The sequence below is a fragment of the Beta vulgaris genome, chromosome 9 (assembly GCF_026745355.1).
Source record: "Beta vulgaris subsp. vulgaris cultivar EL10 chromosome 9, EL10.2, whole genome shotgun sequence".
Taxonomy (NCBI): Eukaryota; Viridiplantae; Streptophyta; class Magnoliopsida; order Caryophyllales; family Amaranthaceae; genus Beta; species Beta vulgaris.
The window spans coordinates 53,282,394-53,308,413 of NC_079210.1; the positions used below are offsets into that span (position 1 = coordinate 53,282,394).

The 26,020-nt window shown below is 31.4% G+C and overlaps 1 protein-coding gene across 1 annotated transcript; it reads left to right on the forward strand.

Annotated features, from left to right (window-relative positions):
- The first annotated feature begins 11,219 nt into the window (after nt 1-11,219).
- LOC104904774 (MADS-box transcription factor 23) lies at nt 11,220-16,650 on the forward strand. The gene is made up of 8 exons (XM_010693149.4): nt 11,220-11,416; nt 12,977-13,052; nt 13,481-13,542; nt 13,682-13,781; nt 14,145-14,186; nt 14,296-14,379; nt 15,297-15,451; nt 15,575-16,650. Exons 1-8 carry the CDS (start codon nt 11,235-11,237, stop codon nt 15,588-15,590), a joined length of 717 nt encoding a protein of 238 aa, XP_010691451.1. The 5' UTR covers nt 11,220-11,234; the 3' UTR covers nt 15,591-16,650.
- The last annotated feature ends 9,370 nt before the right edge of the window (nt 16,651-26,020 follow it).

The window sequence follows — 26,020 nt, forward strand, 5'->3', positions numbered from 1 at the left end:
GTGGGATCTTGTTAGATTCGTCTGAATCTAATTTTTTTTAATATCAACTTTTTATAATTTTTACTTATTGATAATTGAAGATATTAATAATTAAAATAATGCATTGGCAAACGTGAAAACAAGAAGTGTTGCACTTATTTAGAAACGGAGGAAGTATATAGGTTACAACTCACAATATGTTATGTGAGCTAGGAAATAGTTATCCACATTAAAAAGTAGATTGGTGGGTTATCAACAATTGGTTTTAGATATAATCCTGTCAATCTTGTATGTGGCCGTCAAACGCTCTCCCAGTGTGAAATTGTGTTAGGCCCAGTAAAATTTATCACAATAAAATAATGATATTGGTTTATATATTTGGGAGGCGAATTGATATTTACTTCATTCTTTAAACTATTAAGCTTAATGTAACTAAATGAAGTATATATTTAAAGATAAAGATAAAATAAAAATAAAGCTTACTGTTGATTTTCAAATATACATGTATGATATAACAAATATTTTATATGAAATTATTAATGTTGTATAAACAAAGGATAAATTTTGTATTTTTTTTTTTGGTGAACAACGATAACATTAGATTAAACATTTAAGGCAAAGAGCCTCTTACAATCCATATATAATAAATCCAGACAATAATTAGGGGGATAGGGAAGGTTCCTAATTACATTAAGGGAGTCCACCCCACTTCTACACTTGTGTGATATAGCGTCCGCAACTTGATTGTTCTTCCTCCTAACGAAAGTGATGCTCATCTCTTGGAAGTAATGCCGCAGCTCCCTACAATCAATCATAATGTCACTGTAAAATCATCATATATCTCCGTCGGACTGTTGATCATGTTGACTGCTTCTTGGCAGTCGGAATGTATAGCAACAAATGTGTAATTGGCTTCACTTGCCATATGAAGCCCCTGTCTAATCGCCAATAGCTCTGCATGTAATGGGTTAGAAGCATAGGATAAACAATAAAAACCATGACACCATGTACCTTTATAATCTCTAATGACACCTGTAAGACTTGTTTTGGTTTCAATGTCCACAAAGGAAGCATCTACATTCACATGGACCCATGGAAAGGAAACATTTATCCAACATTTTGAGACATTGAGAGGGGGGTTCAAGGGGGCATCTTGGTGATCAAGGAAATCTTTGGCTAGAGGTAACACTTTTTTTAAAGTATATTGAGGGGAAGGGTGATTTTTATTCTCGAAAACAGCAGCATTCCGCCCTTTCCATATTTCAAAACAAAGATAGGGGGTCAAGGTTTCCCAACTCACCCCTTCGAAAGACTTTGCACTAGACGTGCACTCCCTTAACCAGTCTTTCGAATCCATATCCCAGAAAGTTGCCGATGGCATCAAATTACACATAATGCATAAAAAATGACTTGACTTTTTTATGGTATATGGTATTAGATGGTATTTTTTAACATGAAAATATTAGATGGTATGGTGTAGACACCAAAAGATACCAAAAGGAACAAAAGAAAAAAAAAAAAAACTAAGGGATAACCAACTGCTTTCTTTGAAAAAAAAAAGACAAAAAAGTACCACATTTAAACTAAGCAATAGCTTCTTTTTTTTTTTTGAAAGAGAAATTTCATTAATTGAAGGCCAAACGGCATCTACAATAGATGTTAAAGAAAAACAAGATACAATCAAACAAGGTTAAATCAAATTCGCCTTCGAAAAACTACAATGAACCAAATCGAGCAATACACGCAGCCTCTTTGGATTTGCTTAATCAAACAGCTATTGATGAGGAAGTCTATCATTATGACATAGTTTGGGAAGAACAATCTTGATCGAGCCATGTTTACCACATCCGAGATTTCAATACCTTCATGTTGAGTCTCGAACTTCAACCGATGAGAACAATTTCTCATACCTAAAAACAAAAAAAAACATACTCACAACTCCCATAAGGGAGAAGGAGATCTCCACAGCAGACATAAAAAGATACTAATTTATTCAACAAAAATAAAAATTGAAAACAAAAGAGGGAGAGGGGCTTACCATGGATGAAAACATCCATGACAACCCCCAAACTGATGAAGAAAGGGTAAGAGAGGCTAGGGTTTAGGGAGAAAAAGAGAGAGGGGGAAACTAAGCAATAGCTTTATGTAAAAACAATTATTCCTATATTTTTTTTTAAAAAAAAAAGGTAAGAAGAATTCCTCTGGATTGTCCTCGCACAGGACTCCCACCTAAAGGCCCATACAAGCTAGACACCCCCAATCGTCCTCCCCTCCTTAAATCTCAATCAAATACTTGGAGATAGGAATTAGACTCTAAACCTTGCTAAGAAAGATGGAAAAACTCACTATTTAAGTCATCCTCAATTCCTAACCGTTATTCCTATATGCTTTGGCACCATTACATGCATACAGTGAAAATAAATACGTTGCTCCTCTTGGGGTAATTAGGCAAAACTCAAAAGGAGAAATTCTCAGCAGACAGAAATTATATGCGGCTCAACCCTTTTATAAGAAAGGTGTACTTATGATGGGCTTTTTTATTCCAAGTCAAAGGTGTGACTAGCCCACTTTGTTGAATTTCCTTGTATGTTCAACTTAGGCTGGACTGACCCAAAATAGAAATATTTACGGGCTTTGTACTATAGTACTTGCTGTTGTCTACCCTTTAATCTCTATTGAGGTTGAGAATAGATACACTAGAGAAATCAACTTTTGTTTAGGGGAGGATATTCTAACATGGTCATTAGTTCTATAAACGAAAATGACTTTAAACCATTTTGATTATTTTAAGACTTAGCAGTTCATCTTTATTTTAATTTTTAGGTGTAAACAATTGATTTTTCAGTACAACACAACACACCATTGGAGATGAAACTAGTTATTGGTTACATTTAGGACGGGCAAAAGGTGACGTAATATGACGATTCGACCCAAACCTAACTCAAAATAAATGGGTTAGGGTTTGGATTTTTGACCCATACGAGTAATCCATTTAATTAAACGGGTTAGGTTTAAGCTGACATTTTCCGACTCGAAAATGACCTGCTTTGACCTTATGAACTAAAACATATAGACAATTCTCGAAAAAATATATTGACAAATCTATAATTTGATTGAAAGATAGAAAATATTGATAAAGTAAATCATAATTATTTTTAGAAACTCTAAACATACATACTTTCAGTAGTGAACTTGATCATTTAGCTTTTTGAGAATATATATTTTTTTCCAATATTATGGTAAGTATGGTCAAATGCGTTAAAAGGGTTGTACATGTAACCCATTTATTAATTGGGTTGGGTTAGGGTTTAGTTTTTCAACCTGTTTATTAAACGGGTTAGGTTTGGATTGAGTGATTATTGACCCATTTATTATCGACCCAAACATGAATCAGACCCAACTCGACCTAATAGTCGATCAGCTCTAGTCACATTCAATACTTAATGTCTTTGTTGTCTGTTGCTTTCTAAATTAAAATTAGCGTAGACGATAATTTAATAAAATTAATAAAGAGGAATGACAAAGTGATTTAAATTAAGATTCTTAAATATTCATAACTTGTATGATCATAGGAGAAAAATAAATAAATAGATTCCTAGAAAATTAAAACCCCATAAACAACATAGATTCCTAATTATTAGCTAATTATATTAGCTAATAGCTGATTGTATTAGTTGGTTTGATTGACTGATTGTTTAAAAGTGTTTGGTAAGTAGTTGATGGTTAATTGTTACTTGGTTGTGTAAAATGACCAATAATAAGTCATATTATACTTTTTATTGTTTATCAATGTAATTTTCAAGAATTAAGACATAAATAATGTAATTTATCCCAGTCATTCCCAAACCTTAGATGTCAAAAGGTTGCTCTCCATAATTGTTTGAAAAAGAACTTATTGGACCCAATCATCTATTTCAAACCTCCATTACTACCAAACACTCAAATTACAAAATTGACTAATTAAATTCTCTAAAATAAGCTCAAACCACTAATTTACTTCAAACCTCTCATTTATATCAAACAGGGCCAAAGTATTTATCATCTCATTTATGTATGTTTATGGGGGTGTTTAATGCTCCCTCCGTCCCAATTTATTTGCTACAAACACTTTTTCATAAAGACCAAGGAGGGAGTGGGGACCATTGACATAAATGGAATTAACAAAAAAACAAATAGGTAAATTGTGGGACCTATGTATTATATATGGAAACATTTACAAAATCAAGAAGGGAGTGATGGCAAATTTGTAAATAAAGTGTGGGACATATGTACTATATATGGAAATATTTGCAAATGTAGCAAATAAATTGAGACACCGCTAAATGGCAAAATGTAGCAAATAAATTGGGACGGAGGGAGTATATCTTATTTTGTGACATTGGAGTTCACACCCATATGTACTTGAAGTGCAATGCAAATCGAGACATAAAATTAAAGAAGGAAATCGTACTTATTTCTAATCGTATAAACACCCTGAAGACCTGAAATCATGGTCTATTTCAAATTGTACGTCAATGAAATCGCACAAATTAATTAATGAAATGAAGTAACCATATATTTTTGTCATATTTATGTAAGAATCTACTGTATTACTTCACGCATAAACAAGGAAAAAAACATATTCTAAATTTCTTTTGCCAACCAATTATTTTGTACTCCAATCATGAGAAAAAAAGATTGAGAGTACACACATTCTATATAAATATTAGCTTTCCCTTTGGAGCTAAGGCATGCAATATCAAATTGCAATATAAACAGCAAAATGACTTGGACGGACGGCATAAGATTCCAAACTACTTCAACTCTATTTCAATAATTTTTAGGGTATAGATCTATTAGGTCAGCTTTGCTTCTTTTTGTATTTTTTTTGTTGAATAAAATGTGTAAAATTTGCTTCTTTTTGTTGCAATTTGGTGAATAAAATGTGTAAAATTTGCTTCTTTTTGTTGCAATTTGGTGAATAAAATGTGTAAAATTTTTAGGGTATAAATTTTTTTGGTGAATATATATATATTCTAGAATTTAAAGGTAATTTTTGTTACATATATATTTTCTGCAATGTTGGACATGAAGCATTGGGTGATTAAGAAAAACAAGTTTCCGATAACGATCTCGCTAACGGACGTCCCGAGACACTAGATAAGAAATATATTGTTCTACTTAATTACTCATATTTATATAAACGATAGTAATGAAAAAAGAAGCGAAAACCTGAAATTAACTCAAATTGAAAGTCAAACGAGATCAACAATAAATGATCTCAATATTCTAACAAGTACATGTGAAATTGAATTAAATAAGTTAAAGTTTGTCTCGATCATTGTTGATAAAAGTGCCAGGTGTTCCTCTAAAATTATAAAAAATGTTTTTCCATATAGATCATAACAAATAAGATCCAACTCCTTTAAGAAGTAATTTAAAGTATTATTGTTCATTTTCCAAAAGTTGCAATCACTTTACCTTTCTTAAATGACACTCCATAATTACATTCTATAATTGATGGCAGATTGTTGCATTTTTAATAGTAAGTTGATACTCGTACAGATCAGCAGTCCTCGTACCAATTGACTTGCACCCTTAACTAAACGACATAATCTGAGCGCTAAGCAAGCTTAACAGCATAAATTGATATCTCAAATACATTAAATTAATATCAACATAGTTACTGAAATTGGCAAATAGTTTGTTCTTTAGGCTGAGAATTATAATTTAATACTTTATGGAGATATGATAGTACAACAAAATCTTCATTGATAGCTATGAACTAGAAAGAATCTCTTAAATCTATAATATATGGAGTATGTAGCCAAATACATGTCATTATGTACTTTTGCCTCTTAAAAATTTGTAAAGACTACAATATTTTACTGAAATTGTCAATGTCTAGATTAATTGATTGATGAAACTAATGGAATTACATTTAATAAGTTTACATCTAGATCAATTGCTTTTGCAATTCTCCATACTTCAAATGATATTTCCATTAATCTCAAAGACATTACTATAATTAAGTCTAGACATCGATGGATGATAAGTTTAATTTTTTGAATGACTTTTCCCTCAAAGTCACTCCATGATATTAATTTATAGATAACTAGTTGCATATGCACGCGATGCGTGCGTCGACTATCTTATGTAGTTATATATAAATAGACATGCTTTTTTTATCTAAAATTATTTTGATAGTGATGTGAATTATTGAGTTTCTTTTGTAGATATTATCTAAAGGTGAATAATTTTTAATTGATCAATACCGTCACTGTAAAATTTGGTCGATGATTTAATAATTTTCTTTTCAAACGACTTTAGTATATTTCTTTAACAATTATAGATGTTAATAAATCATATTGTTTGTACTCTGTAAATATGAAATATTATGTTATCACGATATGTTGCTAACTTTTTTTGGTTGAAGATTCTAATTGATTTCGTGAATTGATTGTGTCAATCTAGTTTGTGAAATTAGTAATGGTATTCAATATTCCATTTTTGACCTACTCATATCATATGGCAAATTTCATTGATTGTCATTTTTCAAGTTTTATAAAAAGAAAAATATTATTTTAAATTATTAGAGGGTATTTTAGTCACTTTAAAAAAGGACAACACACCTCCTCCCTTGGCTTATATAATAGAGATTTATGCCCGGTTTAGAAGTTGAATTTTGACTTTTATTTCTTTTGAAAGATAGGTATATATTAATTCTTAAAGAACTAACTAGTTCTATAACCCTACAATGAAATTAAATCGTACTTTTAAAAAATCCAATAAATTTGTTACGTACAAACAAACAACAACATCTTGAAAAAAAAAACACATATGATGATATAAGAATTTGAAATCCAATATATTATTGTTCTTTCGATCAGTTTCAGGTTAGGAGCCTAGTTCGTCTACATCTATTTTGGTGACTTTGAGGAGCGAGGATTTCCATGTCAAATATTATACTTCCTCCATTCTAAAATAAACGAAACGTTTATCATTTTAGGCAGTCACAAAAATAAATGAAACATTACTATATTTGGTACTTCTCTTTATGTCTCTCTTCATCACACGGGTTCCTCTTTGTGTCTATCTCTCTCTTCTCCTAAATCCCCATGCTAAGACCTTACGTTTTCATTAAAACAGAACGAAAGAAGTATGTCAAACTGCCATTGTTCTCGATTCTTATTTATGTTTTTAAATTCAAGATGAATGGTCATTAACAATTCATTGACAAGTACCCCTTTGTATTTTTTTTTTATCTTTCTCACTTAAAATCATGACACTATTCGCAGTCAGAGAGAATTTTTTAAATTTTTCTCCATGTATAAGAAAAAAATACAGTCATGTAAAATCTTGTTTGATCCGTCTCAATGAATATTTTATTAGTATTCAATCATTATAATTTTTACTAATATTAATTAAAGATACATAAGATACAAAATGTACATCGACAAACGCGCACAATAAAAGTAACAAATATAAATAAATACCGAGGGAGTATATATAAGTTGACACTAAATAAGGTCGTAAATTTGTAATTGTAACCTTACCTAGTCTCTTCTAAAGAAACAATAAATCCAATCTCAAATTATATTATTCAAGTTCAATTGTACTTATTTTATACTCCTATTAACTTCTTTTTTTACATTAACTTAGCTTCTTATACTTACATTTCTTAGGGATCTCAAAAGTTACATCTAGTATCCCAAGATATCGGATATCCCATAAATCATGATTCCCATCTAGTACGGCATACGCACGAGATACCCCATGTTCCCATCTAATATTGGTAGAGAAACTCAAACTTTTACACGGTCAAAATAGGAAATGTTAGCCTCTTACCTTTTCTATACATACCAACTTTGCTGCCATAGATCCATGAGTCTGGTTCAGTCGGTGTCTCCTCGAGTCCTAGGCTCCTAGCCTATGTTAAGGCTATGTTTAGTTCACCTGAAATTTTCTGATCTGAACTTATCTGATCTGATCTGAACTTATTTTTTCTGATCTGATCTGATCTGAACTGATCTGATAACAAGATCTTATCTTTTAGATTTTTCTCAATATATAAGAACAAAGATAGTCATGTGGGGTCTCGTTTGATTCGTCTCAAGGAGTACTTTATTAATATTCAATTATTATAATTTTTACTAATATGTAATGAAAGATATAGTGATTTTCAAATATAAGCATGATCTGAACTGATTTGATCTGAACTTATTTTTTCTGATCTGATCTAATCTGATTAGATCTGCAATAAGCAAAAATAAGATGAACTGAACATAGCCTAAATCTTACCATACAAACTCCACTAATAACAAGAACAAGAGGTCAAGAGTACTCTTATTAAGTAAAGACATGACATACTCTAGTCCATCGTGTACATATTTCCTCCGTTTCAAAAATAGTTACACTGTTTGTCTTTTCACGTTTGTCAAGACGTTTTTTTAAACATTAATATCTCTAATTGTGTATAAGTAAAAATTATAAGAAGTTGATATTTGAAATCATCGTATTAAGACAAATTTAACAAGATATCACTTGACTATATTTTTCTTATATAATGGTGAAAGCTTGTTAAAGTTGATTGATAAATAGTGACCATATGTCAAATGGTGCAACTATTTTGAAACGGAGGAAGTATTTGATAGTACCTATAGTACAGTCGCAAGCTAAGTTGAATTTCCCTGTAAATGAAGCAAGTTATTCCGTTGGTTATCAATTACTTAATTCGCTAATCTCCTACGAATCGCGAATTGAGACAAACGAATTATGGTCGATTTTGATTTATTTTTGGCCCATTTTAAACAAATCGCAAATCTAAAAGATGAATTAGATAGCGAATTAGGCAACACTATTATCTACCACTTAAGTTTTACAGACGGAAGTTCAAAGACTTATATTTGGAGACTCCCACAGTAAAGTGGGAATGATAAAAAAAGACAGAGAGGGAGTAAGTTTAAGAAAAGCTGTCAGAGTTTATGTGAGTACATAGCACATAATTTTTTTATAAGATAAATTAATATTAGTTACAAGTGGGATGGAAATACAGTGATCACTCTTGCAAAGAATGAAACTCATTTCCAAAGCCTCTAAAATCGAAGGTAAAACCAATACTATTAAACTATCACTTATAGCGCACAAACTGGAGTAGTAGAGCTAATAATAAACCGACGAGGTTGTGTACTTGTGTATTATTATCCGACTTTTTCTTTTGGAATTTGGAACAACTTTTCAATGGATTGGTAAATTATCCTCCCTTTACTAATTTTATTATATAAGTACTACTAGTATATCTCATTCTTGAACTAGCCATACCCATTGCTAGTCCGAAACGTGGCACTTATCTTCGTTAAGTTTAAGAATCCCACCCGACAAAAACTTGGACATTATCAATGGAAATGGAAGTCCTCCTAGATCACAAATTCACAATATTCCCGTGAATCCCTAATTTGGAGAGTTTTGTTGTTAAATTGGCTTATTATTTACCCCAATTCATTGGCTATTTGCTGTTCTTTTCCCCACCTTTTGGCTATTGGATACTGTGTCCAATTTAGTTTACAAATCACAATGATAAGACGCAATAAAGCTATCCTTTCCTTTTGGGGTTGCAAAATAAATTAGTTAAGTCCATATATTAACAATTATATAGATATTGGAGACTTAATGTACATAAAATATATATTTTTCTTTCATAAATTATGTAAATACAAATAAAAAGCCCTTCTTGCCGGAATTATTAATTTATAACTTTGTTTTGAGTTTGTCTTGTAAGAGACCGCCTATTTTTAACTTAAAACTAGGCAATGATAAGCCCAATATTAAAAAAAAGAATAAGTCCAATAGTAACTTGGTTAATTTCTTTCGGTGACTAGTTTAATCCATTTAGTGACTAGGTCTACTTTTATGTTAAAACTAGACCGTCTCTTTTAATAATTTTTGCTTTGTTTTTGTCCAATCCTTCTCAAAAATAGGGAAAATATGTTTAACGAATAATATAACTTAATATCAATATACAATTACATATTCATCAAAATGAGCGTTGGCATGGATGTTTTCGTTCATGATAGGCCTCTTTTTCTCCCCTTTTCGGAGTTTCTAGTTTTTTTTCTTGCCTTTTTCGTTTTTTTTTTTTTTTGCAGTTTTCAATAAGTCTCATATATAAGTAGTGGCTTTAGTCTCCTTTTTAGGTTTTGTAGTCACCCTCTTCACGATGGTCGTATTAGTTTGGTTTCTTTGTGTGTCAGCGGGGTTTGGACCCGGATTCCCGGTGAAGACTGGTTTATTGATAGGATTTTGTGCGAGATGGCAACAAAGATCAATACTTTGCTTATAATCGTTGAATTAAATCTAGTTCTACATGAAAACTACATCAGATCGTTAGACCCCCTCGTAGAAGGCTGCACCAGACAACGATGTGAAAGAGGGTACATAAAAGGGTTAATTTTGCTCAACGATCATGGTTTTGCCATATTAGAATCATATGTCTTTCAATTTGATTTGTATTTTTTAGTTTATGGTTCTATTAATATTAAGAATAAGAATAATCCTCTCACAAACTCAAAATTTAAGAAAGATTTGGTCTTTGTTAAAATGAATTAAATAATAAGAATTATATAATTGGTTAGTGGTGCACTTTGTTGCGCCACTTAGAATATACAGTGATTTCAAATAATTTTTTTTTTAAAAAAATGAAACGGGAATTTTAGTAGCCATATCATTACGAATGTTATCTAACTTAATTGGTAATATCTTGTAGGATGATACTCAAATTTATGAGATCGAATCTAGTCTACATGTACATCCAAGCATTTAGTCACTTTCTAGTTTCTAACACCAAAAGAAAAGAACCAATAACTAAATTGAGCTATATAAATAAGGAAATCCTTCATTAATCTATTGTAGATCCTCTTTGGGGGAAGATCATTAGTATAAATATGCACAGTAATAAAACAACAGAAGCAGGTTCTGTATAAAGAAAGAAAGAAAAAAAGTTCTTTCTCTCTGCTCTTCTCCATCTTCTCCATCTTCTTGATCAAAACATCAGCTTAATTCACAGTAAGTCCATACTTTTGAGTTTTAATCCCATTTAATTTGTTATAAGTTATTTAGATTTATAGTTTTGCTACAAATTAAACCTTTATTTGATAACTTGAATTTATACTCCTATTCTTCTACTGTTTGACTTTATTTTTATTTCTCGTTAATTAACATTCTTTAGCTTACCAAAATATTTATTGTGTATTACAGGAAAAATTAAAGAAGAGCAAAAAATGGGGAGAGGAAAAATGGTAATTCAAAGAATTGATAATACAACAAGCAGACAAGTAACATTTTCTAAAAGAAGAACTGGATTAATTAAGAAAGCTCGTGAGCTTTCAATCCTTTGTGATGCTCATCTTGGACTCATTATTTTTTCAAGCACTGGAAAACTATATGAGTATGCTAGCACAAAGTAAGTAAGGTTTTTTGCTTATCTTTTTTTTTTCCTAATGTGAAAATTAGGGCTTAATTAACTTGTTTAATTTGCATGTGTGTGTAATTTCATGTATAATTTGTTTTTTTTATCCATATGAGCCACGAAGGCTCTCATGTACAATTTGTTGATTGTGTATTATTGGCTGATTGCCTATGAATTCGAAATTTTGAGGGTTGGGAAATAATAAATATTTAAGTATTACTTCGATTAGCATATTATATAGCCTATGTCAAATTAAAACCTAAAAATTTAAATTATAGTGGTTAGATATTTCTTTCCCTTTACTTTTTTTTTTTAGTTTTCTTATTTGCGGTATACTACCTTTGTTCCTAATTACACTTAAACTTTTTACGTATGCAGATGCAAAAATTTTGAGTATTAATATCTCTAATTTTGTATTTTAAAAATTATAAAAAGATATTTTCAAAGTGTATATCGAGACGAATTAAATAAGAACTCACAAAACTATATTTTTCTCTATCATAAATCACAAATGATAATGAAACTGAATTTTGTGAATAGTATCAAAGTCAAAGTGTAATTATTACATAGGAATGGAGGTATGTAGAAAGTATCTTCAGAAATTATCAGGATTTTTATGATGAATCGGGTGTCAAATCTAATTTTTGGATATTTCTTGGTGTTGCTTTATTCTTTGACGTTTACTTAATTACTTAGATGGGTTAATTTGAATGTTCATCAACATCAGTCTTTGTTATTATAGCATGATTTATATTCGATCTGTCCCTTAACCTCACGAAAAGTTCAAGGCTTGAGTTTTCTTTTACTTTCTCCGTATCGTTTTAAATGTAATAAAAGGGGTATTATGTGTGAGATATAAAATATTCATTGGTTACAATTAAAATGAAACGGAGGAAGTACAATAGTTTCTTTATTATTGCTTATGCAATTTGATTAGTGCTAAAGTGTGGAGTATTGCATATTAATTCAATATGCATATACTGAAGGCATCCGACAACATAATAATAAAATCTGATTTAACTGAGCTTAGGGAAAACATCATGATTGTTAATATAGCCATGCATTATTTGATATATAGGCACTTGAACAAACGTTGGAGTGTATGTTTTTATCCTTGATAATATCACTCCACGTGAAAATGCAAACTATATTGCCATCCTCATTATTGATATTAACTCAAACTAAACAAAGTTGACCCTATATATGATTGTTATTGTTTCTGAATGGATATTTTCTTTTGTAAGAAAATAAAAATATACAATATACTAACTGTTTTTGCGAATATGCTTCACCATTATAAATGAAATGTACTCTTCCAAAGGTTCTACCATGCATATGTGATAAGTTGCATATATAAAAACACATTGGTATATGTTGATCAGCAAATTAATAAGTGTATGTATCTTCTTTAGTCCTCATTTCCCGAATACTCTTATATTGATTGGTAAAAGAAAACACGTAAAAGTAAATGGATCTAACACGACATTTTTTTATGACGGTTATATTTTGTACTGGATAATTTTTATAAAAAACCTTTATATGTTTTATAATCAGTATGGGATCGGTGATAGAAAGATACAATAAGACAAGAGACAATAATCAACCACCAACTCTAGCTCAGGATCTTGAGGTACGTACATTGTTCACTTCATCACTATTACATTGTAATAAAGGTTATTCCCTCCGTTTCAATTTATAAGGCATGTAAACTACTTTTACGCATATTAAGAATTTAGTTAGTTTTAGTTAGATTTGCATGTATAATAAGAATTGACATTTAATATTATATTGATAGTAGAAATAACCTATAATCTTATATCTTAATAGTATAAAGTTAAATTTAATTTTATTTTAGCTAAAATGCCTTATAATTTGAAACACATGGATTATTTTTTAGCCGCAACTTGTTTATGTAAAATATTGGTTTCAAGCATTAAGATAGTAAACCCTAAAATAATGTTTTATGGTATCCATTAATAGTAATCATTTAAAGTAAATTAGCTTAAACTTGATCTTAATTAACAGATTGAAATTCAGCTAATTTTTCTTAGTTTTCAGTTTTGGCAAAGGGAGGTAGCGAGATTGAGGCAACAACTGCAGCTTTTAAAGGAGAATCACAGGTAAAATAACACGAATCATTTGAAGGTCTTGTGTATATCATTATCATATATGCAAGTTTTTCAAGAAAATGAAAACCAGACTTAAGCCTTAATTGGTGAGTTTTTACAACCTAAAGCAGGATTTTGACATTGATTACAGGAAACTCATGGGTGAAGATCTTTCAGGTTTGAGCATCAAAGACCTCCAGAATTTAGAAAATCAACTGGGAGCGAGTTTGAAAGGTGTTCGAATGCAGAAGGTGAGTACAAAATTAGCTACTTTTGCCGTACTAAATCCTTCATCAATCATTCCTGAATTAGGAGGAATAATAGCTGCTTAAACTTGTACGTAAGCAATACACAGTACTAGATCGTCTAGATGTGGTCATATGCGACATTGTAGTATTGTACATCCAGGCGTATTATGCACATGGACATGGTACATTTATAGTTAATTTCTACTCGTTTGCTCATATGTACGTACCCGGCCTGCTCCATGTATGCATATGATACATTTGGTGTGTAATAGAAATTGTAAGTTGTAGGGGTGGAATTCCTTCTTTTGATAACTCTATTATTTAAGTTATTCATGAAGAAAAAATTATTGCTATTGTCATTGGCAGGATCAACATATAGCTGAGGAGATCAAAGAGCAGAAGCGAAAGGTTAGACTAGTCATGCCATAAATTGTCAACATGTATACTTGGATTTTGAAATCAAATCATAAGGAAAGTCACGACAATTGTTGATCAGGTGTTGACTTATTGTTTTCAGGGAAACCTCATTCGTCAAGAAAATGTTGAACTCCATCACAAACTTAACCTTGCAAAACAAGAAAATTTGGATCTCAAAACGAAGGTAATTAACCTACATTATATTGCTTCATTGAACATCTTATCACTTAACAGTTTTAACTTATTTAAACTACATTATTGGAATTAACGAATTTAGTACTTATTACTTTAGTCCTTACGTATGAACTTATAATCCCTTATGATCAACTCTAGTATGATCCTATTAGCCCTTATTTTAACTTGTTGGTTCTCAACTTAACTTATATTCTATAAATAAGTTTTAAAAATAAGGTGATTGATCAATTAACAGAGCTAGGTCTAAGGAATATCTGGAACAAAATATTTATTCAGGTCTAGGGGTGAAAGTTATTCGGATGAAATTCAAAACTTAATCCAATCCAATCCGAATTAGTAATCCGGATCGGATTCGAACTGTGTTCAGATTGGATTCATATTGAGATTTTTTGAAAATTTTGGATTTTTAGATCGGATTGGATCGAGGGTTTTGGATCCAAAAATCCAATATAACTGAATAGTAATATGCCTTGTATTATGTATCAGGATTGGGTTTAAGTGCTTAACTGAATTTTTCTTTAAAAAAAAAAAGCCTACTCCATAGCACAATAGACATAACACTTCAACCCTTCTCCTAAAACCCTAACTGCACTTAATTCCTCATTTCCTAAATCTATCAGGTTGTTGTTGTGCTTAATTTATTTCATCGAAAAAGTAGAGTTTTTTTTTTAAAAAAAAAAATCGGATTTTCGGATCGGATCCAATTTATATTATGAAATTCGGATTGGATTGGATCGAATTCAAACCCTAATTGGTTTGGATTGGGATTGAAAATTTGAAATCTAAATTTTGTTCGGATTGGATTAGGTCCTAATTGCAACCGCACACGAAACTCTCACCCCTACTAGTATGTACTTATGCTCTTACTAAATTGAAGCAAGCTAAGATATTCTATATCTGTTTCAGTTGAATGGGGCATATAAGGTGACTCAAGCATATCAACATACAAACATGTCAAGCAATGTCGTTCGAAGTGAGTACCTCATAAAACCCATGTATCTTCAGCTAAGCCAACCACAATCATTGAACATTGATGCATCAGCAAGAACTATGAAGCTAGGGTAATTAAATTTCTTACCTTTGATTAGCACTTTAGAAGTTGCAACTTATAACTTATAAACATCAATCCCACCATTATTTACTAATATTACTTGATTTGATCTATATGATCAATCTTTATGCAGCCTACAGTTGCAATAACATAGAGAGACATATTTTAACTCGTTCGATCGAGAGAGCAAGTCATGCCTCAAGTACAAGATGTATGTTTAGCAAGAAGGCCAATAAAATGAGGTGAAGGTGGAAAATCAAAAAGCTTAACCACCAAGCTAATCTGGCTTAAGTTTCTAATTTTTCTAATTTTTTTTTTGGGGGGATAAATATAGATGCTCATTTGAAAGCGATACCTCCTCACGAGTACTAAGTTACTAACAGTGGACGTACTCGAACTTGGGACCTCAAAATTACAAGTAGAACCCTATTATATACTAAATCACCATGTCTTAATTTGGTTCTACTTTTTTTGTTTTGAAGCAAAGGTGAGCATGTACGTAAATGACATTAACGTCAATATGTTTTGTAAGTGCGTTATTCATTGTCTATGTGAATCAGACATGCTATCGCAAAATAAATGATACAACTCAAGCCACCATATTGGTAAAATAAAGAAGCAGCATCATATATGGATCGAAACAACACTTGATTTTATATACATTTTGAGTATCATGCTCATTGTACGCCAACTTCCATGTACTTTCATTACACATGTATGGTCAAACTATAAGAATATAGAGGCATGACAAATTGAACATGCAAATGGTTAAAAAATTCATTTTGCTAAAACATGCAAGTACATTATTGACAAAGAGAACATAAAATAATGATTAATATAACTTGCAAATAAATATTTTTTAATAAAGAAGAGGGAAGATCACCCAAAGAAAAGGAAAATACAACAAAAAAAAACATAAGATCAAAATTGCAATCATCAATTACCATTATCTTGTAAGAAAAACTTATGCCGATCATTTTCATCAAGAGAAAGGAGAGTTATGTACACAACTGGGTACTCAACTTTGCTTTTTGTTTCAGTTTGAAGTACTGAACTTTAAAAAGCTCCAGTTTGGGTACTCAAAATGGACGTCTATTAGTTAGGTACTGAACTTAAAAAGGAAAAATATGACATGGAATCAGTTTTTAACTTTTTGACCAACTTTTTGACTTTTTTTTCTCTCCTCTAATTCCTCTCCCCTCTATTCTCTCTCCCCTCTAATTCCTCTAAAAAAACTTACCAATCTTTACAATATTTTAAAACAAGACAATAATTCAAAAACTTTACAGAAAAACAAAATCAATCTTCCATAAAACAACAACATAATTGATTAAACCCCGATTTAAAAAAGGACTAAATTACACATATATAAGCTGAAACTTAGATACTATCTTAATAAATCATAATATTATTCAAAATGGGGTGAATTATCAACTATACCATTTCTAAAAGCTATTCAAATGAGAATATGAGAACAAATGAAAAATTATCGAAAAATCATCGAAAAAACAAAGGAAGAATAAATTAAATCTCTGAAGAACACCATAAACTCAAAATTCATTCTCGAGCTCGCGTTCAGTGACTTGAGGATCCAAATTACCAACGTAAACTCGTGCCATTTTTCTTGCAATTTTGATACCTGACAAAATTAGATGATAATTGAACAATTATAATCAAAACAAAACAACAATTTGGATGATAATAGAGATGATTTTGTCAGTAATAGAAGGAATTAAAGATGAAAAAGAAATGAGAGGAAGTGATCAGGAGAGAAGAAACCTTAGCGTTTTGACTTTCGATCAGATATAAAAATATTGTAAAGATTGGCAGAGAGGATTTTTTTTAAAAATCGGAGCACTTTGGCGCCAGCGAGGTAGCACGAGCAACAACGAGCCACGACGCTCGAACAACACAACCAACCACAACGCTCGAACAACGCAACCACGATGCCGGGAAACAGTGTAAACCGTCCGTGAAAGAGGGGACTGAGGACGCGCGACTGAGGCAAAGGTTTGAGCAGAACCCACATAAAGTTCATCAACCCAACAAACTCAAACCCAAAGAACAAAACAATAGAAACCCACCTTTATATTCATCACCCCAACAAAGTTTCTCCACAATTTTCAATCAAATTTCTCAATTGGGTCAATCAAAAATTGGATTTTCGGATAAGGGTTTGATGCAAAAGAGGGAATTTCAAACGAATTCGAATCTGGACACTAGCTTAAATGTCAATTTATTATCCAAAGTGATGAAAAAAAAGAGGAACAAATTAAACCCCAAAAGAGAAAGAAAAATCGAATTTTCAAAGAGGAGAGAAACTGAAATTGATGAATATGATGACGATGAAGACACAAATAAGGTGGAAGGGAAGGAGAGAGAATAGGAACTAGGAGTTGAAGCAAGGGAAGAGAGAGAATAGAGGAGAGAGAAAAAAGTTCTCCATGTAACCTTTTTCCTTCATTTTTCTGCTGATAACGGTTACTTTGCAAACATCAGCACCAAAACTAACGAACGTCCATTTTGAGTATCCAAACTGGAACTTTTTAGAGTTCAATACCCAAACTGAAACAAAAGGCAAAGTTGAGTACCTAGTTGTATACTTAACTCAGAGAAAGGCAGCTCGCTTATTTTACACGTGAGGCACATTGATTTTAAAAATATATAAATTTTCACTTCCACATCTCACATATATATACTCTTTCTTCTATTTTTTCAATACGCACAACGTTAAGGTGTGCACAAGTACCAAAGAGAGAACGCGGATTAACAAAAAAAATTGTGTGCTAAGAGAGAGAAATAGATGATGGAGGAAATAATCAAGAGTTGATCCGAGATTATTTAGTAATTTAAACAACTAAACATTCTATAATCAAAATTCTAATATATACTCAAAGAATAATGCTGAAGACAAATCTAAGAACACACATATGCCTTCAAATCATCATAATCTTTACTAAGCTAATAGGTCAAAATAAATTTAATCCTATCTTACACCAATATATTCATTAGAAAGTTAAAAAGTAGGTCAAAATAAATTAAACAAGTATTATGGTTAAATTATCAGAGTTCGGTCTGTTTTCTTTAGCAGAGTTCGGTCTGTTTTAATTAGTGCAAAATATTAGGGTATCTTCTTTTTTATGGAAAAAATAAAATTTATTAATTGAAAGTCATATAACATTTATAATAGGAATTAATTAACTAAATGAAATACTATATAACTTGATCAAATTAATATTTTTCACAATTGTAACTATGACGATTACAATATTGTTATATATTCCCCGTCTCTTCACCTTAAAGAAAATAAGGGATATATTTAATCAGGTCTAGTCAAGTTTTGACCAGGTTAAATAAGGTGAAAATATAAGGTAAAATAAAGGTGCATCACATAATCCAATCAAGTCTGATAAGTTTGTTCAAATAAGTTTTAGGGAAAGAGTACGCAATTAGGTCTCGATGTCAAAAAAAAAAAGAATTAGATTGAAATAGCTAAGGCTCTGTTCTTTTACACTGAATTAATGAAAATTCAATTCAGTTCAAACAAATTTGGTTCAATTCAGATAAATTCAATTCAGTTCAATCCAAACAAATTCAGTTTAGTTCAATTAATTTTTTCTTACAATTTTAATTTAATTTAATTGAGTTTAGTCAAATTTAATTTAATTTAATTTAGTACAGTCTAAAAGAATATAGCCTAAATATGAAAGGAGAAAGGACAAAACAAAAAAAATACAAATAGGATACTTGGTTTAAGGTTACCTAGCTAGGATAGTCAGAGTAGGATCCTTAAAATAAGGTAAGAGGGTGAGATTAAAGTAATGGTATTATATATAGGGATCGGAATATCCATGTTTTTGTTGGGTGTATAGGTGATTGACACGTTTTGGGTGGTGGCTTGAGACTAAATTAAGGTTTCTTTGGCCATTGCCAAATAAGGGACTCTATCCTCAGAAATCTGGACGGTTTGGTAAGAGAAATGTCTCCTACAATTTCACTGGTTCACTTGAAGATGAGATCGATGAGATATAAGTATTGATTAGCCATTAATTACCCAATTATGCTAAACACAAAGAACCTTGGTCCAACAAATGATCAAGAATTTATATTTTTATGAATTCAGGCTTTGTTTAAGGCTCCCTTTGTTTTGATGGGGTTATTAACACCCTTTTAACTTATAAAAATTATTTAAAAAGACGGTCTAATTTTAATATAAAAGTAGACCTAGTCACTAAATGGATGAAACTAGTTACTGAAAGAAATTAACCTAGTCACTATTGAGTTAATTCTCTTTTTAATACTGAATTTATCATTGCTAAATTTTAATTTAAAAGTAGACGGAATCTTACAAGACAAACTCTTCGATCAAAACTCAAAAAGGTAACTTGGAAATTCTTGACCAATTAGGGTAATTTTCCAAAGAAATTCAGAAAAATAGTTTTGTGAAGGCCTTAATTAATACCTAGTAATTCCCAAAATAAAAAAGCACCTAGCTATAATATAATCAAAGAATAACAGAATTACTTTAATATGATTTTTAAATATCGCAAGTACTTATTATGATTACATAATTAAAGACTCCTCTTAATGTATATTTTTTTAATATCATTTTTTTAATAATTTTTACTTATTGATAATTAGAGATATTAATGTTTAAAAATAATAAATTGATAAGTGTGAAAATATAAAATGTGTTATTATTTCAAAACAGATGAAGTATATTATAAACTCTTACTCTCTGACCTTGTCAAAATAGGATGACTTTCGTTATTGTTAATTACCATTAACTGATTGTAGGTGAAAAGAAAGTATACACACAAGAATATTTTCCTAGTTGTTTAGTATCATAGAGATTTCTTACAGCTATTTAGATAAACAAAGAATAGCTGGCTTTATTTTTCCTTTGGAATTAGCCTGCTGTGAATATTAATAATAAGAATTAGCCTATATTTTTTTTTTTTTATGTCTTGATCAGTTACACTTTTATATGTAAATTTCTTTTCTTGTGATAAGGATTTCATGAATTATTTGTTTGAAGAAGAACAGTTTGCACATAATATACTTTCATTTAATCCTATGTGGCAGAACGTGTCACAGACAAAAAGTCGTGTCAGGTGAATCTACTATCATTTTCTTATAGTTTTAGATTCCTTGTAATCTTTCCTGATCTTTACTTTTGTAGATATTAAGATTTTATACCTATATATAATTAACTCTGACAATAAACAATAATCAAAGAAACTAAAACTAGTACAGAAATATTTAAACAATGAACAATATGTAATAAAAATTTAATTATCCAGCTGTATCACATGCAACCTTTATAGCTGTCAAACCTCTTGCACATAATATACTTTCATTCTGAAGAAAGAACCTCATACAATAGGTACGATTCCATATATGCAACATATATGCACCTTCTACTAGAAGATTAAGATCGAATCTACCCATTAAAAGACTAACACTTGGCTAATAAGCAACTTGTGAGTGATGCAAAGTTCAATAAGTATGATATCTCTTCTTTCAAAACAAGCAAATTTGACTGTACTTTGATTAAAAAATTTAAGTTATTGGCTGCGCAACTAGTACATAACAAGTACAATTATATAGACAAAATGTATTACACTATTACTACTAGGCACTATACATAGTACAGATTTGGGGATAGTTTCAATAATGCCAAGTTTGAAGCTCCCATGCAAATTAAACCTAGGACTTCCCTAAGTTAACTAATTAAGGAATAATGCCAGACATCTTTAATTACCTTTGAACTTTAATTAGCATCTTTTCTAAAGAGGGAAAATTCCCTGTACATTAAATTAATTCTTTAACTTTCAAAGCTACTTTTGTTTCTTGCATAACTATCCATCATGTTTTGTTGCCGAGGTTGTTGCAAATTTTAACTAATAATTCCATAATCCATATGACAAATAATGCTTTATGTAGTCACACTAGTGACTAGACCCCAGTAGTTTAATTTTATATAATCTATAGTACTGATTAGTAGTAATTGAAAGCCACATGTTTACTGTCCTTCCGCGTATGGCATGGGCTGATGGGCATGCTTAATCTGAACCACCTTAAGTGTAAGTTGCTTGTACATGTAATGTTGTTCATAAGCTTTCATGGTATGTAAGACAAATACCCACCAAAGAACTTTGGCTTGAGTGGAGCATCTTGAATTCTATGGTATTCGGAAGGACGTGTTACACATGTAGTTCTTTGCGCGTTAACATATGTAAGTTTAGATAACTTTTGCTTTTGGCTTCTAGAGGACTCCTTTTTAGAGTTTTCATGATAGATCTGACTTTTTCAAAAATCAAAGTATTAGTATATTTCTAAGGCATCAGATACTGTATCCTCCTTTTTTTTTTTTTATGTAATCAAATAAATAACTATAAAATTTGATTCGCATTATCAATCATGTTAAAAAAAATAACGAAGCAATATAAAATATATAATCAATAGCATCTTTGCTCAATAGTCAAGCTTGGATTTTAAAAACAATTGTCTTTGTTAGATGACGTATTCTGTCAATTTACTGTGTGTAATATGTATATATATTCCTTCCTTTCTCAGTCACACAACTTTCTCAATTTCTGGGCATTTATGGTGGTTTAATTTATATTGTTGCATTAGGTCATATTGTTATGTATGCATTAATTTGGAGCATTTTGAATTTTATAGTTCCATTAAGATTATTTAAGAGTATTGTCATATTTTAGTATCCTATATGATTGTGCAACACAACAACTTTTACTTTACTTACTTCGATTCAATTACAAACAAATTTAAAAGTTAATTTTTTTCCCTTAGCACTTCTATGTTATATACATATTCCTGAAAATTAACTAAATACATTAGTTGTTTAACAAAGTAAATCTATTTAATTGTGATCATGTTCGAGTTTCTATCTAATCTAGCAACTCATTATACAGCCAAAAAAAATCATGTAGTACTATAAATCCAAGTCTATGAAATAGGGTCTTACGACCTAAGCCTTTGCATGAGTCGTTATTTCGATCTATTCAAGGTAGCATACACCTAATAAAAGGATTAGTTAGTCAGGAATCTCTGGATGTATTTGTTACACCATAATTTATGGTGTAATAATAACTTAAAATTCATCTTTCTGTGAAAAAACCCAAATAACTTGAAATAAATGACAAAATGACATCTATTCATATCATTATCTGTATAGTCTATGTCATTTTTGTTAGAGTTTGTGTCATTATATTCTTGTGATGTTTGGTTATACCTAGAGGCGGATCTAGTAAGGGGCCTTGGCTACCCAGCCCCCCCCCCCCAAATAAACTAGATTTTCGGATTTTGGGCTTTTTTGCCCAGTTTTTGTAACAATAAAAGTTAATGTCCGCATAAATAATATGTGGTGGAGGGAGTGGCTCAATAATAAGTGTATCGTGCTGGTTTGAATCCGCGTAGTATAAGGGACCTGTGTTCGAATCTTCCTTCTTGCCTTTTCTTTTCTCAATATGCTCATTACTTACTTTGTTATATCTTCTTAACCTTTCTTCTTCCAGTTTTTCTTTTTTTCTTCTTAAAGTTATTCATCTATCTTGTTTATATCTTTTGGGCAGCATAAAAAATGTCCTTTTGATTCATAGGTTTATCTTTAGAGTACAAGGAACCACTTTAGTTTTTTTTATAAAAAAATTCAACTCTAATCATTATTTAGTTCCAAAATCCATTTTTAAGTCTCACAATTATAAAAATAAAATATTTTTGAAATTTTTTCTGTTTCTGTTAAATATGGGTCTGGGCCGCCCCATCACAAGGAGAGAGAGTCCACTTCACAACACAAAGGAGGTTCCACCTTAAAACCATATGGCAATAAGGGGAGTAACCCCTTTGCATTATAAAGTGAACCTATCTCTCTTAGATAATCAATGTGGGACACTCACATGTGGTGTGCGCTATACATCATAGCTTCAACACTAAAGTCATATTTGCGCCGAGCCAGTAGAGCGAGTTGAATATCTGCTGCCCAATCGGCATAATTATCATGCGTCAAACGCGTAGGAGTAATGAAATCCCCAGGGCGATCTTGTGGGCCAAGGAAAAACGGGGAGGAGGGATCAATTTTGGGTGGCGGTGGGGGCTGATTATCACCGGCCATGGCAGAAAAAAAACGGCAGCTTTATGTCTTTTATGAAGGTTTTTATGAACCTGCTCTGGATACCATGACAAAGTAATAATAGGCACCAAAAGCTCTACCTTCTCATTCAATATTACGTAATATATAATACAAAGGTATCCTTTCATAAGGAGAGAATCAAGGAATATCCTAACAAATATAACAACTTCCCTATACAAGATAACTAGAGAATATTTGATATTCCTAATATTACATAACAGTTTCATAATACTTACATAATTCTCCTACTTTCTCTTTCTATTTTTTTAAAAGCTCCTCACTATTTCTGTGTAGCAAGTATTATAAAACAGATGATTAGTATTGCGATAAATGGTTCATGATTCAGTGTACTAGACGTATGGCAGACTACTGATTAGTTTATGTGATTCAGTAATTATTTTTTACACCGATGAAGGCCTCCCCAAGTCAAAAAATTTGAATCCGCCCCTATTATACCTAGGACGCATCTCTAATCCGTACATAAAATTATAGTGTCCCAGTATGCACAATCCATAAAATTTGAGATCCTAAGTTAGTACACAAAATTATATTGTCATCTATGTATTTGATTACGATGGACTGGTTACGACGATAAAATACAGTATTATCTTATTAATAATAATGACAGATTATAATACTACGATGTCTATCAAGTGGAGATAATATGACCACATTTGATGTTACTTCTAAATTCTAATATATGCTGTAAATTTTCCGTCAAAATGTTGATTCAATGACCAAACAGCAAACACACCATTCATCTTTTGCATAAAATACAAAATAGTACTATGATTTTTTAGGATTTACTACATAGGAGTCGTCTATATATGGTAAGCATTTCCAAAAAGTATACTAAATGCATCTCATGAAGATAAAAAGTACGAAAGAATCCTTATCAACTCTTACAAAAAAAAAAAAAAAAAGATTCCTAAGTAGTTCAATTAAGAATCTTGTGACGTAATTGGTGTTATCTAATTATATTCAAGCCATTTATTAATTTATTTTAAATTTAAAATAATGGATGTATTCATCATTAAACCTTCTTTTGAGAAAAGAAATAAATTCATTAATTGAAAAGACTATCCATAGTGTAGGGTTCATAGTAAACACGTTAAAAATAACTTAAACTATTCAGTATAGGGTAAGCAAAGGATTGAATCTACAAGAACTAAAAGGTACACTAATAAGTATCAACTTCTGATAAGCTAGGCCAGTTCTATTTTTTGAAGATTTGTAGATGAAAATACAATAAGAAAAATGAGTTAGGAATGGGTATCCATCCATCAACTTATTCACAAACTAAGCAATCACAACGACAAATCGACAATGGACATCAATTGAGGAAAATTGTCATCCAATGGTAATCAAACCACTCTTTCCAGCTAGCTAGATTGACCTAGTCTCCTATCGAATACCTATTCTTATGTATAAGGCATTTAACGCAGCATATCCATAAACAAAATAAACATAAACAATCAAACAAAATTTCATAAGACTAGTTAGTCCATATTCTCATGGTCCTTCAAGCCTAATAATTGATTTGAAGCAACTCCTTAGCTTCATATTTCGATCATCCACTAAGAGTACTTAAATTATACTCCTATATATGAGGGTCAATCACACAAACATTCATGAATTTGCCAAATTAATCAATTAACGAAAATTATCTCAAGTCAATACCCAATGTTTGATTTAGAGATTCATGAACTAGTCAATGATTTCAAACCTTTCTCAAAGAATAGCTACTCGCAAATCATGATAAATCATAGGAAAAATGGATCAGAATACCCCCAACTTTGGCCCGTCCGCTTTTAATACCCCCAATTATGAGTTATTTTTAAATACCCCCAACTATTGAGGAGGTCCGCCAAAAATGCACCCAGATGACTTGTAACCTGTTAACAAGGTAATTTTTTTTATTTCTCGTTTATTTTTAATTTCGACTCCTACCCACCACCACTTCAACCACCCTCTCCCCAACCCAGACCCTCCCTCTCCCTCCCCGGCTGCAAACCCTCATGCCAGCCCAACCATCCCCCACTCCCACCACCCCAGAACCCCCCCCCCCACTTCCATCCCCTAGCAGTCCCCCACTCCCTCACCCCGCACCCCCTCCGGCGGAATCTACCGGAATATCCATTATAATACCCATATAAAGCTCTTTAAGCGGACTTAAATTCCCAATTTCCGCCGGAATATTCCCTTCAAGCTCATTACCAAATACAGCAAGATACTCAATCTTTCCTCCATTGTCCGTACTCCGCCGGAATCTCGCCGGAAAAGTAGTTACCACCAGATGAAGATGCCGGAGCTCCGACATGTTAACGACGGAAAGAGGGAGTGGGCCAGTGAGATTATTGTTGTAAACGTCGAGGATTTGTAGGTTTTTTAGAGGAGAGAGAGGGGAAGGAAAAGTTGAGTTGA

Coding starts and splice junctions, on each gene's coding strand:
- LOC104904774 (XM_010693149.4), top strand. CDS start 11,235: ATGGGGAGAGGAAAAATGGTAATTCAAAGAATTGATAATACAACAAGC. Junction 13,782..14,144: donor AAGGTGTTCGAATGCAGAAG/GTGAGTACAAAA, acceptor TGTCATTGGCAG/GATCAACATATAGCTGAGGA. Junction 14,380..15,296: donor ATTTGGATCTCAAAACGAAG/GTAATTAACCTA, acceptor TATCTGTTTCAG/TTGAATGGGGCATATAAGGT.